General features: G+C 36.1%; 3 protein-coding genes across 6 annotated transcripts; 1 reads left to right on the plus strand and 2 right to left on the minus strand.

Annotated features, from left to right (window-relative positions):
- Positions 1–3,845: 3,845 nt before the first annotated feature.
- On the minus strand, positions 3,846–9,704 carry LOC137806881 (uncharacterized). 4 transcript variants are annotated; one of them, XM_068607240.1, is made up of 13 exons: positions 9,543–9,704; positions 9,173–9,412; positions 8,314–8,497; positions 8,127–8,195; positions 7,936–8,034; positions 7,739–7,818; positions 6,835–7,648; positions 5,806–6,494; positions 5,022–5,106; positions 4,882–4,933; positions 4,728–4,777; positions 4,468–4,515; positions 3,846–4,359 (listed from the first exon to the last, which is right to left on the minus strand). In XM_068607240.1, exons 2-13 carry the CDS (start codon positions 9,409–9,411, stop codon positions 4,183–4,185), a joined length of 2,586 nt encoding a protein of 861 aa, XP_068463341.1. In that variant the 5' UTR covers position 9,412; positions 9,543–9,704; the 3' UTR covers positions 3,846–4,182. The 4 variants fall into 4 exon arrangements, with proteins under 4 accessions (XP_068463341.1, XP_068463340.1, XP_068463339.1 ...); XM_068607239.1 differs by having other exon boundaries at positions 9,173–9,417; XM_068607238.1 differs by having other exon boundaries at positions 9,173–9,422; positions 9,543–9,684.
- A 2,240-nt stretch (positions 9,705–11,944) lies between these two features.
- On the minus strand, positions 11,945–15,722 carry LOC137806883 (uncharacterized). Its single transcript, XM_068607242.1, has 4 exons — positions 14,349–15,722; positions 13,720–13,994; positions 12,667–12,873; positions 11,945–12,484 (listed from the first exon to the last, which is right to left on the minus strand). Exons 1-4 carry the CDS (start codon positions 15,565–15,567, stop codon positions 12,335–12,337), a joined length of 1,851 nt encoding a protein of 616 aa, XP_068463343.1. The 5' UTR covers positions 15,568–15,722; the 3' UTR covers positions 11,945–12,334.
- Positions 15,723–15,825: 103 nt separating this feature from the next.
- Positions 15,826–18,842, plus strand: LOC137806882 (translocase of chloroplast 159, chloroplastic-like). Its single transcript, XM_068607241.1, has one exon. It carries the CDS (start codon positions 15,905–15,907, stop codon positions 18,443–18,445), a length of 2,541 nt encoding a protein of 846 aa, XP_068463342.1. The 5' UTR covers positions 15,826–15,904; the 3' UTR covers positions 18,446–18,842.
- Positions 18,843–19,044: the final 202 nt, after the last annotated feature.

Below are 19,044 nucleotides of genomic sequence, written 5' to 3' on the forward strand. Positions count from 1 at the left end.
GATTTCGCATGTAAAATGATACAAAAACGAAAACAAACCAAGAACAACAAGAGTACAACAGATCTGCACTGATTATAAAGGGAATAACGTGTAGAAAAAGATAGAAACACACCAAGGACAGATTGCAGCGAACAAGGAATAGGGAAACCAACAAAGAACACAAAACGGAAGAAAAAGGAGATGGAAAGAAAGACTTATGAGGTTGTTGATCAAGGGATGATCTTCACGCCACTTGGAGGGTGGTTGCTTCCAAGATGAGTGGTGGTGTCGCCACTTGAGAGTCCCAAGAGCTTACAAGATGAGACTAAAGAGAGAAGAAGAGTCAACACTCACAACTTTCTCTTAACTTCACTAGAGTTTCATTACTTCCAATTTTCAAATCTGTTTTACAATGAGGCAAGGTTCTCCTTTTATAGAATGGGAGATGACCAGCCCTCTAGGTAAGGAAGGAAGGAAAGGCTCCTTCAAGTTCCTTCTATGAACAAAAGGTACCTAACTAGGCCAAAAGGTGACCTTCCTAGCCATTTCTAAGTAACTAGTGACTAAAAGTGCCTTTACATGTATAGTTTCTTTTATTTTCCTTTTTTAGGCACTTCCCTAAGGCTATATCCTATCTTATTTACAATTTAATACAAGAGATATTACAAAGAGAGATTTCATTTGGCAATCTCTTCCCAAAGATCTAGCCATGCTCCTAGTGATTCTTTGATTGGAGTGAGCTTGGGCTTGGGCTTTGGGCTTGGGCCTCATCTTTTGCAAAGACTAATAAGAAGAACTTTAAATGTTTCGGCTCTTGTCCATTTCTTCTATTGATGACATCTATTTGATTCGCATCACTAATAATCATTCAACGATGAAGAAAAACAACAGATTGGTTGAATGTTATAAGGCCCGACTCATTGCCAAAGGTTTTACTTAAAAAGATGACATTGATTATAAAGAAAAAATTTCACCTGTTTCTAAGAAAGATTCCTTTAGAACTATCATGGCATTAGTAGTTCATTATGATCTTGAGTTGCATCAGACGGATGTTAAAACTATCTTTTTGAATGAGAATTTAGAAGAGGATGTTTATATGGACCAACAAATGGGGTTCATTGAAGAAGGAAAGGAACACATAGTGTGTAAACTTAAGAAATCAATATAAGGGCTTAAACAGGCTTTCAAAACAATGGTATCTTAAGTTCAATGATACTATTGTGTCCTTTGCATTTATGGAAGACATTTATAATTCTGATTCTATATGTTGATGATATCTTGCTTGCAATTAATGATCTTGATCTACTAAGCGAGACTAAGAAATTTCTCTCTAATAACTTTGAAATGAAAGATATGAATGAGGCATACTATGTGATAGGAATAGAAATATTCAGTGATAGGCTTGTCTCAGTAAGCATATATTAATAAAGTTTTAGAGAGATTTAGAACGGATAAATGCTCATCATCTCATATTCCAATACAGAAAGGAGACAATTTTAGTCTCATGCAATGTCTAAAAGAATGATTTTGAACAGAAACAGATGGAGAATATCCCTTATGCATATGTGGTTCGAAGTTTAATGGATGCTCAAACATGTACAAGACCAGGTATTAGCTTTGTAGTTGGTATGCTTGGTAGATACAAAGAGATCCAGGATTGGATCATCGAAAAACTGCAAAGAAAGTTTTAAGATACTTACAAGGGACAAAGAATCACATGCTTACATATAGAAAATTTGTTCATCTTGAGAATTTTGTTGGTTGTATAGATACAAGAAAGTCCACATTTGGTTATGTGTATCTTTTAGCCGGGGGAGAGATTTCATGAAAAAGTGAGAAGTAGTCAGTCATGGTTGCATCTACCATAGAGGTTGTATTTGTGGCATACTTTGAGGCTGCAATTCAGGCTAATTGGTTGCGAAATTTTATTTCAGGACTTGAAATTGTTGACAGTATTGCCAAGCCATTGAGAATTTATTGTGATAATTCCATAATTGTCTTATTTTCTAAAAACGACAAATATTTGAAAGGTGCTAAACATATGAAATTGAAATACTTTGTCATTAAAGAGGAAGTTCATAAACATAAAGTGTCAATAAAACATACTAGTACTGATCTTATGATTGCTACCCTTTAACAAAAATGTTACCGCCCAAATCATTTACTAGTCATGTTGAGAATATGAGCATTATGTCTACTAGTTAATTATGAATGTTGTTATTAATGCGCATTTGACACTCTAAGCTCATTGATATATAAAAACGGGTTTTGTCTCTGCAAAGGAAGTTGTTCATGATTAATCATCAAGAAAGAACGTGATAAAGAAAGGAAATGCAAGAGATAAATTAAGAAAATGAGATAAAAGAAACTGCTCACATAGGAACCCTCATGGATCAAGGTAAAGTGTGTATCTCTATTATAATGGATGTATGAAATATGAGATTCATAGTTTGTAAGATTCTTGTGATGATGATGTGCATTATTGTTTATTATTGTACCGTGTATAAGGGTGTATATTGACATTCAAGTCAGTTTTTAGTCGAGTTAAAAAATATATTTTAAAAGTTAGATTCATTAGGTGCATTTGCTTATGTACAATGACCTCATTAGATCAGATCCAAGTGTTTCTAATAATAGTTTATAGGTTGTTTAGTTCAACATTAGTAAATTAATTACCTTATTAAACTCTAACTTCAGTTAAAATATTTACATTGTGCGGACTACCGAGATGCCTTAACTACCTCGAATACTCGGACAATACAAATACCATGTGAAAGCAAGAGAAAGAGTGGTTGTTCTAGGAGAAAAAAATCATTAGATTGAGAATGGTGTTGCAAGGGATGTCATGTCCTATGAGTGAGTGATTTGGGTGTTGGTTTACTTGTGTTTGTGATCATTAGCATCTATCGAAATTAGATGCTCAAGCAGCTGATTCAGTAGCGCGGGCTGCCACAAGAGCTCGGTGTGATTATGTTAATAAAGAATGCCAAGATCTCTTAACAATTCTTACTCCACAAAGTTTGATATCTCTGCTTATTGGACGGTTTCATGTTGCCTTACATGATTCCATTGAACTCCTCCCACCATCTGCCTTTGTGAAGAAGGAACTTTAGAATCACAGTACGTTTTTTATGACATTAGGCTTGTATGGCTTGCCACAAGAGTATGTATTTGCGACTAAAATTTGCAATCACTAATAAATCCTACTATGATTTCTACATCATCCACACTCCTCCGTAGTCCTCGGAAAATAAACATGGAGACCCATATTTTGTCAGCAAGTGAAAATACTACCTTTGTGCAAAGTAATAATCATAGACATTCTCACACAAATAATTCTAAAAATCATCTAAAATGCAAGCATTGTCATCACATCTGACATACAATGAATAGGTGTTGAACATTCAATCAATCAATAGGTTTTGGAAACTACAACCTATTTTTTACATTTGGGATTATTTATAAATTAAAAGCAAAAGCAGGAGCAAAATGACCTTTTGAGGATCTTAAATTCTACGTATGTTTGAATTTCACTTAGAAAAATTAAATTGAGTTGAACTCAATTAAAATTTTAGTTTTAAATTAATTGAAATTTGAGATAAATTTCGTTTGTAACTAGAATTGAATAAAAATTAAATTGAATTAAGCTCAATTAGAGATTTAGCCTTAAATTAATTGAAATTTAAAAGTGAATTTTATTTGTAACTACATTTAAACAAAAGAAAAAAGATGTTAGCGTTCAATGAAAATTTGTTTAGTATTTTAAGTGAAACCAAAACACACTGTAAGTCTACTCTTCCCAGTCATCCTTTGTCATAGTCGGAAGACAATGGTTATTGTTACTCCGTAGAAAAAATAAACAGACGTTACAAAAAAAGACAAATTTTCTTTTTACTGCAAAAAGGTCATCTAATATTGCATACATCATGACGCCAATTTGCTTGCTTATACGAAGAAAGAGAAAAGCAATGCTAAATGGTGTATATCACAATGATCCCGTGCTATTCATACAATGGCATGCAGCTTCATGATTCTCATGTACAATGAAGCTTTCACCATCGTCCGTCTCCTAACACTAACACGGGGAGAAAATAAAGTTAACGTTTTACAAAAGATAAGGCTGACTAGTAATTTTCCTATCACAACAAACAACCATTAGCATTTTTAGCTATGGAGTGCAAGAACTTTATGCTTGTACTGTTTTCATACAAGCTGCACTACAGCAATGACCCTTAGGGCACCGTTTTGGAGAAGATCAGCAAGCTCATCAAATAGCAGAGCAGTTCGCCAACCCCATCCCTTGGGAAATTTAGGTAGAAGTGTGCCTGTTTGTTTAAAGCTTCCAAACACCATCATTTCCCTCTTGGATGGGACAGTCAACTGATGTGAAAAACAGAACAATCCCAGAATCAGAATAATTAAAAGAAATGAGAGAAAGTCGTGAAGCACTAGAACAAATGTGTAATTCATGGCTGTGGCTGATATTACCTGGTAGCGTGCAGTCACCTTTTCACGTGAGTCAACATACATGTGCACCTGATAAGACATTTCAAAGATATAAAAGTCAGATACAACATCTAATTGAAGATCTATAATTAAAGCAACGGGAAATCAGCTAGTAATTATAAATGTCGGGCCATATACTACAGCTAAAGGCATTAACCATTTCAAACTTAGCAGCATAATAATTCCAAACTATCTTTAGGTCCAACTCATTCAAATCCAAAAAGAAAAAATCTTCAGCTAACCTTTCTATGCATATCAGTTATCTCTGCTTTCCGACGATGAAGAAACAACCCTGCATTGGCATTGAAAATAAGCTTCCATGCAGACAATATTTTCTTCATTTAATATTAATTCACATCCCGAAAAATAAGGAATTTTGATGTATTAAAACATTACCAAGGGTTCGCCGTCCCTGGGGGTCTTCATCATTAAAAGCTTGTACACTGACCTGATGATTCAAACAAACGAATTTTATTCATACTAGCACATGCAAAATCATCTTAAATGAATATGATGATGAATTCACGTCCATGTACCTTCCACAAAGAACCAGCGTAGAAAACTTCTGTAGAATGCTTGACCTGGCCATCACCAAGCCTATGCACATCCTCAAAACGTACACTGCAAAAACAGTAGAAATTTACAGAATTTACATAAATTGATGAAGCTAAGTGCTCAGGAATTTGGAAACCTTGAAGAGAGAAAAGCACAAACATGAAGTGTCAGAAGCAAGACAACATGTGACGTGTTATATGACAAAACAACTGAAACAGAAAAAAAGAAGAAATAATAGCAACTGCAAGAGGTCCCCCTAAAACCAACCCAGATTGCAAGATACCTTCCATGGATTCAGAAAATAGCATAGATCATAAAATACTAGACACATCAGAATCCAATTTAAAAGAAAAATCTATCTGAAAAAGTCAAGAAAGAACCATCACTCGAGGAAGTATGTATAAATTCCACTCATCAAAGCAGACAACTAAACTTCAATTAGAGGCGAAAGTATTTTGAGAGACACATGATTTAAATGAAACATGGAGAAAGGAAACAAACGATACATGTATATGAATATTTTACGCATATGAGGTTTAAGAAAGACTTAGGAAGTCCTACAAAATAGCCTAAAAACCAGGTTCTGGTAATGAAAGTATTAAATGAAAACCATCCAAGGAAAAACAATTAGCTGGGGAGGATTATCAGATTAAATTGACCCACCACAAGCTCATGGAATGGTGAATATGCAAGCTGATCCACCACTAAAAATATATACCTCATGCATGTTAAAAATTGACAATAGTTGCAAAGTGATTAACTTACCCAAAGCGAAAAGGGGGGAAATGGCTTAAAGGTGTTTTCATATCCAGTGATATAGAAGTACTGTTGACATTGTCCCATTCTATACCAATGGTATGTTCTGGTGTCTCTAACATCTGCATGGGGATACCACCAGTACTTGCATCTCCAGCATTACTTCCAGACATGCTGCTTTGCATGCCCATTTCATATCCCCTTTGTGTTAGCTCTGTATGTACATTTGTTCCATTAGTCCCTCCCAGGCTTAAACCAACTACAGCTGTCAATCCATCTCCAGACAGGTCTCCATTTGGGTCAGCACGTGTCTCTGAATCATCATTGGCTGCAGACTGAGGATAGTTTCTGTTGCCAACACCAAATGGTACACGAGAAAAGACAAAACGTGTAGGAGGCGAAGCAGATGCCGGAACAAAAGTAGTTCCACGTCCAATACCTGCAAGCCCATCAATAGCACCTCTAACATGCACTCGTACAGGTCTAAAAAGGCCATTTCTTTCACCGGCAGAAGATTCAGCAACATATATATTTCCCATATTGCCAGGCATAATGTTCTGATTATGTTCTTGCATGTAAGATCCAGTTGTAGGAGTTCCATGGGAAAATGCAAATTGCTTCTCACAAGTACAATTCATGAGGGAGCAAACTTTGCATGTATCAGCTGCAATTTCTTGTACTCTCTGACTAAGAAGCATCTAAGGGATAAAGTATAAAACACCAAAACAATAATGTCAACATTTCCCAACCAATAATATCTGTACCAAGAATAGAAATTTCTGTACCATGTTCAATGACCTATATATTGAACGCTTGATCAGCAGAGATTAAATTGTAACATATTTAAATATTCAGGGATAGAAGCTTTTTGAGGCAGATATTGGGTTTGTTTTAGAGGCTAAACGAAAATTATAACTTGTTACTACAATTTTGTTGTTTGCTTTAGAGGCATAATGGAAACTGTAGCTTGAAATTCTATAAGCATTTTTAGGATGGAAGATGAAAACTAATTTTAAAAGACATTAATCTCAGTCCAACCTGCAGCCAAAGACCATCATTTACAGCTTTGCAAGGGAAACCTAATTCTTCAAGTTGCTTTCTGACATTTAGAAGCGCATCAAAAGACATATTGCAGTATAAAAGGGACCCCCCTTCAAATATATTGAAAAATGCATCATATTCATCCCCATGACCTCTGTAGTTTCCTCTGTGGTGAGCTTTAAGCTGTCTTCTGCCAACAACTTGGCCATTCCATGAAACATATCTTCCCCAATCACTGGAATTGAGCTCACTACAAGAATTTGAGGAAAAGCATTGGCTTGATGGATTCCTAACTAACCAACTATTGTCCTCCAACTGGTAGCAAGGTCCTTCTTCAGATGGTCCTTCAATACCCACTCCAGGGGCTACCACAGCAGTTGCTCCAGCACCAAGAGACATCTCCACATAGCATGATGTTCTCATCCCATCTGTATCAGGCAACGAATTACCCAATGATGTTCCTTCCACGTCACAAGAATATCTTGGATTCAGGTTTGGTGAACTGACATATGAAGCTTGTTGAACCTGTTCATTCGAAACAGAAACACCATCGTTGAAGTCTGCCACTGCATCTGCAAGCTCAATTAGAACACTTGGAGTGCTAGGGTCCTTTAGATCACTTTTAAGATTCATTTTCCCAAGGTCAGTTTCCAACCTCTTACTAGTGCAGCTATCAATTACACTTTTTCCCTTGCTGTTAGAATCAGCATGAATACCACTAGCAGACTCAGAACCAGAAATTCCATGCGAAGGATGTTCAACCTTGCAATGAGCACCTTTTGCCAGGAATGTGTGCAGAGCCAATTCAAACCTTTTTATGACGTTATAGAGAAGTGTTACACAGCTTACAAAACGCAATCTGTTAACCACCGAACCCAAATAAAAACTTGGAACCACTTACCTTTTCTCTTCATTGGGTATCCATAGATCATTAGAAGTCAGTAATGCATGTAATGTTTGCGATGAAAGTTTAGGAAGCACCTGCGACAAGCAAATATTTTTAGTCCAACCTAATCCTCACACTCATAATAAACATATAATAAAAAAACCAAAACAGTCAAAACTACAACATGCAAGCACTTCTATTTGTCTCATTACCTCTTTCAATTCCATTCCACCACTTTGACAAAGGTAACCCCAGCAGGCAGTTCTAACACGCTCCCCATGAATGCCATAGTCTTGGTTCTCGGCAAACACCTAGCTTACAATCAATCATAAACCACCAATAACTAACCAAATCTTACATTTAAATTTCACAATGAGGCTATACAATCATCTGGATCTTGAACCTGATAAGCCAAGAAGTTTGAAGTCCACAGCTCAGATATAATGAAATCTGTACAAATTCCACATAAATCCTACACATATGTATAACACACCAAATGAAAAATGTTGCAAAATTTAATAAGCAATAACTAAAAGAAGAAAATATATAAACAGTTAAGAAGTCATCAACTTATCGTGTAAACATCATACCTGAAGGTCAAGGAAGGATGCAGCAGCAAGAACACGAAATGCATTATTATCATTAAGCTTAGGGTGGTGCCCGTATAGGTATGCCAAAGCCATTGCAATTGCCTCATCATTAACATTCTTATCATCAACATGCAGAGTCACCACAGGAGCACTGGCTTCTTTCCAAGGCCCGTGAAGCATGTTCCTAACACACGAATCATGCAATAAATAACTCTAATATTCTAAGACCAACAAAATGAAGATTTTAATTTTTCTCAGACCAACAAAATAAAGAGTTTAATAGGCATATAGGGTCAATGCAAAATCTTTTACATTTCCAATCAATCAGAAATCCTCCTCCTTAGTATGACTTTTATTAAAGTTATTATAAATTCCAAATACATGACAGTCTATGAAAGCGTAAAAACTTTTTTTTTATTCCCGAATAAATACTACTACAGGTTATATTATACAGCGTGTAGGTTCATAATTCACACAACAATCGCAATAAACCTAAAATATAGAGTCATGTGCTAAGGAAAATAAAGCACAAAGTTTGGGAATCGAAGAAATAAATTAAGTACGATAAATATTATAAAACTCTTCTTAAACTTGTTTAAAATTGATGAGAGGCAAAATATTTTACACGTGACCCTCACTAATTGAACAGGTTTCATCTGCAACTAAGAACGAGAGAAACAATGAAACCATGATTTTTCTACAAACACGACAAGTGAAACAGAAGAGAGAAAGATAGAGAGGATCGTTTACCAACCATCGTCGCCCTCGTTGCAATTCCACTTAAACCATCCCAAAGATAGAGCGATTACAATTACAATAACAAAATAAAATAATTGAGTCAATTGTGTTAATCGGTTACCTGAAATAGGAACTGCGCGAGAGGATAAGCCGATGAAGGTGATAAGTGGAACCCATGGCATTGACGACGATATCGGAGAAGGAACCCGAATTGAAGCCTTCGATTTGGACATGCTCGCAGAGGGAGGCGAGGTTGCAATCGACGCCACGCAACTCCCCGGAGGCGCCGTCGGAGTGCTGCGGCGGCGGAATGGCGGTGATTTTGGTTTTGGGATGTTCCCGATACTGAGGCTCCTCCATGCTGCACTGCACTGCACATCAAAAGCACACTCTCATTCTCGATAACAGCGTTGATCGATCCAAAGGTTTTATTAGCGCGACAATTTTATTTTCACTGTTTTAAATATAACAATAATAATAATAATAACAACCATAATAATAACGATAATATTCTTCGTCAGCGTTTTGTGAATCTCTCCCAATTCAATTCATTGTGTTTGGGTGTTTGTAGATTCAGTGCAACGCTCCCTGTTGATCCAACCTTGTTTTGTGGATCACTGTAATAATTTTTTTCTTTTTTTCCCTGTCGAAATGAATTAAGAATAACATCAGGGAAGTCTAAATACATAGAAAATGAATAAATTTCTAGATTTTTTTAAAGAAAATTGAATCCAAAGAAGAATATTACAAGATTTATTTTATTTTAAACTTTATATATATACTTATATTGCTTTTACTCATAAAGTTTAATTTATATAAATTATCAACATAAATATTTACTTAAAAATTTGTTAGCATCTTAACATGTTCCAACGTTTTAATTATTCCATCCATTTCTTTAATAATTTTTAAAAGATAATAAAAACTCATTTGATGGATTCTTTGTAATTTTAAATTATCATTGTTACATAAATATTATTAAAATTTATCATTACATTTAAGCATTTTGATCCTTTTATCTCCTTTTATAGAAAGTAAAAAATAAAAGTAAAAACTTATTTGATAATCTTGTCGACAATTTTTTATTTAAAAATATCAATAATTAACAAATATTTATTAATTTTTTTATTTTTCTTTGAATTTTTCAGTGAAGTTTTAAATAGATATATTTTCAACTAGTTAATCATAAAATAGTGTATATCACGTTGGTGAAAAATGTTATAGTTAAATGTTTAGAATTTCAATAAATAACAAATAAAATCAAATTAGAAAAGAAAAGTTTTATTTCCATGATTAAGTAATCACGTATAATAATATCAATAACCCATAAGTTGGTATTAGAAAGAAATAACTCATATCAATAACAAAAAATAATTAGTTGAATATAAAAAATATTAGAAATTAGAACAAATAACTGTTACTAGATATTGAAAATAAATTGAATGAAAATAAAAGTCTCATATAATTACATAGATAATATTATTTAATGAGAATGATGTTTATAAACATAAATAAAAAGTAAGAAAAAATCCATTAAATTTTAATTGGCAAAATAATTCATTAAATTTATAGAATTTTAAGTGGTTTTTTATGAAAAAAACAACCGTACTTTTTTTTTAAATGAGAGGAAGGATATGGATAATTATATATTTTGATTTGGATACACAGAATATGTCTGATTTTTTTGCCTCTTCATTTAAATTTTAAAATTTTCTCTCTTTTTTTTTCAATCAAGATGAAAATGGGAGAAATACAGAGGTTTATTTATTTTCCTGAAAAAATGCGGCATTGGACGGAGCGAAATACACCTGCGAGACTGCTTGCTCAGTTTCACTTTATGCTGTCTCCACTAAACACCAAAGCATTTAATCCACCCTTTCTAAATCATCTTATTCAAAAATAGAATATAAATTTTACCCATTTCATTATTTTTTATACATTAAGCCAGAATAAAATAGTGAATATACATATGAATTAGAAAGGTGAAGAAAATGAGTTCAGGTTCTTTTAAATAACTTCATTTGCGTAAACTATAACAATTTAATTACGTGTTTTTTGAAAATCAACATTTTTAACCTTGTTTTATTATACTTTCCATAGCCAAACAAGAAAAAACGTCATTATGGGGTACTTTCTATCCTCCACCTTCAAAAATATTATTAGGTTTGGGGTTCCCGACCTAATAAAAGAGCAGGAGAGGGGAAAAGTAGTGCCGAAGGTAGCCAAGACAACGAAAAATCTTTGAATGACTGTGTAAAACCTCTATTAGGGTGGCTTAGTGTGAGCTCAGTTACCTATTTTATGGATACATAGTGTTGGTGATTCTGAGAAGTAACCTGAATTTGTCATATATTGTTCAAACTTCAAAAGCTACTGCTGCTGCTGAAAGCATATCCCAAGATAAACTGTTTGTAAGAACTGTGAAGAAGCAGACTGGGAAAAAGCTTAATCCCAACCCTAGTTGAAGTTCTGAATGATATATAATGTGTAATAACCACCAAATTGATTCTAAGCCAAAATCATGGTAAAAAAAGTGAAAACAATTATCTGTAACAGGCTCTCAACGTAGAAGTGAAATTGATGGTGGAAAATTTGAATCTAATCCAAACAAAATAGATTGTCCGAGGCAAGAGATGCAGCACAAATATTGCATCTTCAATTATGAGGCACTTATGGGAAGAAGAGAAACAGAAGAAGGAAGTACGACTGAGCTTGTGCAATCCAAGCTACCACTCATCCCTGCCCTTTCAATGTTTAAGATTGTTAATCCTTAACGCTTTATGTGTAATGACCAAAAACGTTTATAAGAGACTGGACATGCTTTACGCACTCCCAATCTATAGTCATACTTAAGCAGAGTTCAGAAACTTGAATGTGTAGAAACAAACACACGTGAGGAGTAATGCTGGAATAAAATTTATTATTCTTGCAATCTGAATTGATTTTCAAAATTTAAGATTTTCATAACATCTAGAGTATGAATCTCCCCACATATCCCACCCCTCACCAACTCCCCAATAACCATAGGATTTCTAAAAGGTATGCAAGGGCACTTCCCTTTGGAAGACACGTGCGTGGGTATTGAAACTAGAATACCTGGAAGAATTTCAAAAAGGCAGACCACGGAGATTCAGTCAGTAAAAAACATACTTCAACTCTTTGCCAGCAGTTAGCTCCATCAAGTCCAACTCTTTACCATGACCACCAATTGTGGTAGAGTTGCCGTTTCTTCAAGACTTCATCATGGACATTTCTTATGGGACTTGATAACGTAACAGTCATATCAATGCGATGATACATTTTTCCCTTGTTCTATTATGGCGCGGAGGGCCATCTCAACATCAGCAAGTGGTTGCCCAGCATAGAGTTGAAGCTGCCTCTTTTTTACCACTACCACTTTCTGGGCATGAGATAGTATTTCTTCATTCAGTTCCTGCAAATTATTAGTAGTGCACTTTAGGACAAGGTGTGTATCAAACATGATGGTACATTCTACTGCTAACTATAGGTTCGTACAACTGGCCAGTAAATAATCGATTCCAATTTTCATATGCCCGGTTCTGGGTAGTAATGAGACACATTTTAGTTATATGTTAGGGCATACAAGATTCTTACTTGAATTGACATTGGAACTGCATCAGCACTAAAAGACCCCAAATCTTCGAAAAAGGATTGCAAAAGAAAACAGAAGTTGTTGGCATCAACATGATCCTCAAAAGCAACAGTAAAGGAATCATCACTCTGGTCCTGTTCCTTAGATGTCAACTTTAAGCTATAGAAACCTTCTGATCCTTCCTTGGAATCTCTCCGCATGAGAATGACCTTCACGAACATAAATAGTGACTTTATAATCAGATGCAACTGGATACACACACGGACATGTATATAACTAAATGATAGTTCAAGCAAACTTATACCAGTACTAAAACAGTTCTACAGTGTATTTGTGTCCTAAAACATGCAGGACAATGGCTTTGTCAAAGTTTTTAAGGATTAACTCATATATACTAGTTGATATAAAGAGAAAATTTTACAGGTTTCACAGATTTAAAATAATAAGGTTTTGAAGATTCATAACGATGTGAAGTGTTGGGTGTTAGATAAAAAAATTAATGTAGAAAGTTAGAACAGTAAACACAAACAATAATGTTACCCATCAAAATTAAAACACAAATAATGTTTATAATAATAAACACAAATGAAAAATATAATAGAGAATAAAGTTTAGATTAGCATGGTAAATATAATGGGTTAAAGTGTTGTTATTTTAGAACAACATGATGAGTTTCTCCCCCAAGATATCTCAATCACTCTTGTGCAAAAAAAGATTCACAAACTCATGAACATTAAATACTCCAATATATTGTTAATATAAGATATAAAATATGAATCAATTTTATTCGTTCTCACTGTATGTTTTTCCACCTCCCGAGCTATTTACAAGAAAAAACAGCAACCAACATATCACAATGTGCAGCATTGTAACATAAACAAAATGTTAAAAACAATTTGTTCCATTCCCAGATTTTTGTATAACGTTATAAAACTTAACAGAGTTCGATAACAATAACAAACTTCATCGTGCAGGTATGCTACTACAAAATTTAGGGTTAAAAAATATGAAAAATAGTGGGTGATATACTTATTACAAAAATTTCTTGTACTCACAAACACATAACGGAGGTTCAGCCACCACAAATCAGTCTTTGTATCTTCTGTTTGCTTAACTTTGCGTTTGATTCTGTAAGCTGATGAATGTTTTTTAGTTAATCCAGGTCTTGAACTGCCATTTATACTGTGCACACCATCTTTTTCAAAACTAAGGCCTGTGTCCTGGTTTTCTTCCACAAAACCCTGAGTGTTTTGTGAACTCAAGTCTCTTGATTTTCTTGACTGTATTACTTCCATCGAAGACATCCCAGAAGTAGTCTCCTTGGCACCACCTACAAATATAAAAGTTAACTCAGATTGTGCTACATTTATCATAAACCAACCTATCTTTCACTGGTTTCTTCTTGGAATAAGTAAACAGCCAAAACCTTCAAACAAAAATCTGTATATTCTTTGTTTTATTTATATAAAATGCTAAATCATACAAAAGTCTTACTGCCTTAACTCATGTATGGTGGAATTTGAACAATTGCGCAAAAAAAAAAAAAAGCATAGCCAAAAACTCGGGAAAAGAAAATTTATTTCAAAATGTTTCACTCCCGCAAACTATGCAAGAAAAAACCGAATGTAGAGTTTAAGTCTTCAGATAAACCATTTGGAAAGAAATTATGAATTTGACACATTACCATTGTTAGTCCTTCTAGTTTTATTTCCAACATCTGTCTTCATATCTGGTGTCTCCATCTTCCCTTTCAAATTCTTCACATAACTTTGAATCACTTTGAGTTCGTCATCAACTAATCTTCCCCTTTCTTCCGAAGGAACACTAGAAACACTCTCAGCATCCCGATCATTCACTTGTTTATCTTCACGTAACATTTGCTCTTGATTAGAAGCATCACTTCCATAATCATGAGCTGTTTCCTCACCCGCTGAATCCGTCTTTATTGCATCAGAAGGTTTCCAATTTCGGGTTCCAGGAAATCCCTTGGGGGGTTTTGTAGCCTTAGTAGAAGGGCTTCTAAATTTTAACTTCTTCTTAAACACCAATGCCTTATCTCCCTCATTCACATTCTTATTGACACCCCTATCCATTCCAGCAGCAGAAATCTCACTAGCATCCGTCTGTAACGCTGCGGTAATATCCTTAGTCCTAACATTTAACGTGTTTATCTTATTCAGCAGGTTAAACAATCGCTCACTAATCTCTTTCTCAATAGCATCTCTCCGACTAGAAACAGCACCTTTATCGTCATCAATTTCAAAATCCTCATCCTCCACATCCTCCACATCCTCCACGTCCTCTTCCCCTTTCTTCTCCGATTCAATTCGCCGCGCTTCCTTCGCCATTAGCCTAATTTCCTCGATTTTCTCTTCCATTAAAAGTTGTTCCCCAGAAACACCATTAACCGGCAACGACACAGTTTTCCCATCCCCACTTCCCCTTCCATCAATCTCCAAATCCTCATCTCGGTGGCTATTTTTGTAATACCCTACAGCCCAAACGGCGTAAATCGCCTGCAACACTAGAATCCCCAGAAGATACATAGCCCCGTATTTGAGGACATCTTTTATGGAAACGTTCTCAAAAACGCCATTCTTGCTCGCGACAACCTCGGAAACCTGTAACTCTCCCAAATTTTCAGATTCCCCGGCGAGCGTCTCGTCGGAGGGAATCTCAACGCGGAGGTTGTTGTTTTCTTGTGGGATGACGTCAGGATGTGACGGCAGGGATGAAGGTAGAAGAGGGAGTGAGAGCGGGAAGGGTTTGGTTTTGGTTTTGAGAATTTTGGGTCGTAAATGGTTTTTCCTGTGCCGTTTTAAAGAAACTGGAATACGACGAGGGGTTCGTCCGTTAGTGTGAGACGCGAGAAGAAAGGAGAGTGCGTATTGCGCACTCGCCATTGGCACAAGGAAAGTGGAAGCTCTGTTAGATTTCGAAAGCTCGATGAGAATGCTTGTTGCTTAGGTTAGTTTCCTCCTCCATAAGAAGCATCAGAAAGAAGGAGCAAAGCTCGCGTTCAGTTACTGTTAGTCTACACCGTTGAAGAATTCACCGTAATAATCGTTCCAGGGCCTGTCCCTAATCCTGAGTTCTGTCTGGGCCTACTTTGGCCCAACTTATTACCAGCGTCCTTTGGTTTTGGCCCAACTGTTTTTTGTCTTTAAATATGCTCGAAAGGATAGGTTGTCGAAATCTGAATTTTGAAATTTGTGTGCCAAAGTCTCAATCCCACACCGCATGGCTTCTTCAGACTCAAAGGGGTTCTTCTTCTTCGCCAACTCTCTCCCTCCTCAAATTCGAGCTCCTCTTACCCTCGAACTCGATGATTCTGAAACCGACATTTCTAGTCATGCCACACTTTCTCAGTCTGATTACACCTCCCAAGAAGAACAAGAAGAAGAGTTTGTTGAAGACGATGAGTGTGTGGAGCTATCTCCCATGCACGCTGCTCCTTTGCGTGCTACTCCCTTTGCTCATTTGTCTACTTTTACTGACGAAGAGGAGGAAGAAGAAGAAGAAGCAATAAGAGGGGACACGTTGAGTCTTGCGAGAGTGTCGGGGAACACTTTTGGCGCGCCCACAATTGAGCTTATGGACTCGGAAGAAGAAAATCACCAGCCTTCTATTTATGTAAACTCATTACCTGTTAATCAATCATTGCTGGCGAATGATTTCGAATCTTTCAGTGGTAGTGACGACGACAAACTGTATGTGGATGATGAGCCCGGTCAGGGCCAAGTTCTTGGAATTAGGGTTGCTTGTGATGAATACTCAACCTCTAGTGCAACGCATTCAGATGTTATCTCGCAGCATTCACAAAACGAGCAATTTGGCAGCTCAAGAGTGGTTTTCGATGAATTGGAGAGTGTTAAGTTGATTGAGGCTGACGGTGTTGAGTATTATGAAGATTATAACAACAGCTTAGTGAAGGAACAGGATATGAGTTTCAATCATCTACCAGAACTTAATTCCCATGTACATTGCATGGCGGGTGAACCTGTATCTGAAGCTTTTGCGGAAAATGTTGAGTACAGTACACCAACTCAAACCACGGAAGCTAATGCAGATGGAGGTGTTGCTGCTGATCAAGTGAGTGACTGTGAGAATCAGGTTAGTATAGCTACATCTGCGGTAAACTCAAATGCTGAATTTCACGATTCTTCTGCTGGTTTTGAATCCAATTATGGTGTTTATGAAGGTAACAAAACTCTTAGTGTTGAATCTTGTGAACTTTTTTATCCCACACTTCTTCCAGAATGTTATTTGGAAAAGGATTTGTCTAAAGATGTTAGTCTAGAAGATGAGCTGTTTTGTGATTACGATTCACATGAAAATGTGGAAAAACTTGACTTGGGATACACTGCAAAAGAAGAGGCCACCGTTGAGTTAAACTCCGCATGTCAAGAATCAGAAAGTGAAAGTTGTGCTTCAGATGGAGATGCAGGGTTGATGTCGGTTGCCTTTGAGCAGTTCAAGGAACAAATTTCAGCTCTCTCTATTCTTTTGGGTTCAAAAGGTTCTGGAAAGGATTCTCAAGGAATACGGTTCATCAGGAGTTCACATGGAACGGTGGACTTACCAAAGGATAATGCAAAAGTCCGATTTATCTATGCTGATGGTGATGCTGAATCAGATGGTAGCTCAGGTACAGTCACCTCCGCTGATGAATCCAGTGTGATCTGTCTGGAGGAAGTCCCAGATAGTTTCAGCTCCTTACCATATAGCAATGCTCGAACCGGTTTCCAACACAGCATAACTAAGAAAGAAAAGGAAAAAATTCAGAAGATGCAGACCATAAGTGTGAAATTCTTGAGGCTTGTCCAGCGATTAAATTTATCCATTGAAGATTCCTTGGTTTCTAAAGTTTTGTGCAGGTTGGTTGCAGATATTGAAAGGCGCTTGAATCAGGAATTTGTCATAAGATCAGCAAAATCATTAGCGAAGAAGCTTGAAGCAAATTGTCCGCATGATTTAGACTTCTCTTTGAACATTCTAGTTCTCGGGGAAAGTGGGGTGGGAAAGAGTGCTACCATAAATTCTATTTTTGGTGAAATGAAGGTTGTGACAAGTGCATTTGAACCTGCCACAACTTCTATAAAAGAGGTTTGTGGAACTATAGATGGAATCAAGATCAGAATCCTTGACACACCTGGTCTGAAGTCCTCTATGAAGGAGCAAGCTTTCAACCGAAAGATGTTGTCATCCATAGAGAGGTATATCAAAAAGTTTCCTCCGGATATCACTCTTTATGTTGATCGAGCAGATCTCCAAACCAGAGATTTAAATGATTTACCGATATTAAGGTCAATCACAAATTCTCTCGGTCCCTCAATATGGCAACATGCAATTCTTGCATTGACACATGCTGCTTCTGTTCCTTTTGATGGACCATCAGGATCCCCTTTGAGCTATGAAGTATTTGTTGCTCAAAAATCCTATCTTGTTCAACAGTCAATTAGAGAAGCGGTACATAATCTGTGTGAATTGAGTCCAAGTTTCATGTGTCCAGTGGCTCTTGTTGAAAACCATCCATTATGTGGAAAGAATATGTCAGGGGACTGTGTGCTTCCCAATGGACTTAGATGGAGAAGCCAATTATTAGCTTTGTGTTTCTCTCTGAAGATCCTATCTGAAGTGTCTTCTGTTTCAAGACCTCAAACGCTCTTCGATCATTGGAAGCATTTTCTTTTCCACGACCATTCCCAGCCTCTGTGCCATGTAATTTCTTCATTGTTGCAGTCTCCTGCTCATCTAAAATTTTCTGCCAATTGGAATTAACCTAGACATTCAACTGGCAAATGATTTAGTTGAATATGAGATATGATAGCCGAATTCATGTCTCAGCTTTTCGGGGATCTCAATTCTCGGTAGTCATGCCGCCACTGGGACCATGATCTTAGGGGTCAGAATGTTAGCATCAGTAGCTTTGTTGCTGATTTTTTTTTTCAAATCTTATCTACTGAAAGTAATGCATTTTTAGAGGACTTAGGGGGTAATAAACAACAGTGTCATGACATTACAACTTGGTTGGAAGTCATGGCTATTAGAAAATTCCACGATTATACTTCTTTTAGAAAATGGAAGCATATATTCCTACATCCCAAGTGTTGATTTCAATGGTTGTGTGATATTGTAAAATTTATTTTGAAGTGTTTAATTGTGTTGTGTTTTGTAATCATTGCCTGATTTTCTAGATTCAATGTAGACATTACAAAGAAAAGTTTTCCTTATTCTAGAGTTAAAGCTTTTTATTTTAAACCTGCTTTAGAAAAGGCACTTCATGTCTGAGAATGAAATAAAAAAGTATGACTAATCAAATCATCTCACTTCATATATATATGTGTGTATGTATAAAGAAGTTCATTCATTTTTACTTA

This window comes from Phaseolus vulgaris, chromosome 3 (genome assembly GCF_000499845.2).
Source record: "Phaseolus vulgaris cultivar G19833 chromosome 3, P. vulgaris v2.0, whole genome shotgun sequence".
In the NCBI taxonomy this organism is placed as follows: Eukaryota; Viridiplantae; Streptophyta; class Magnoliopsida; order Fabales; family Fabaceae; genus Phaseolus; species Phaseolus vulgaris.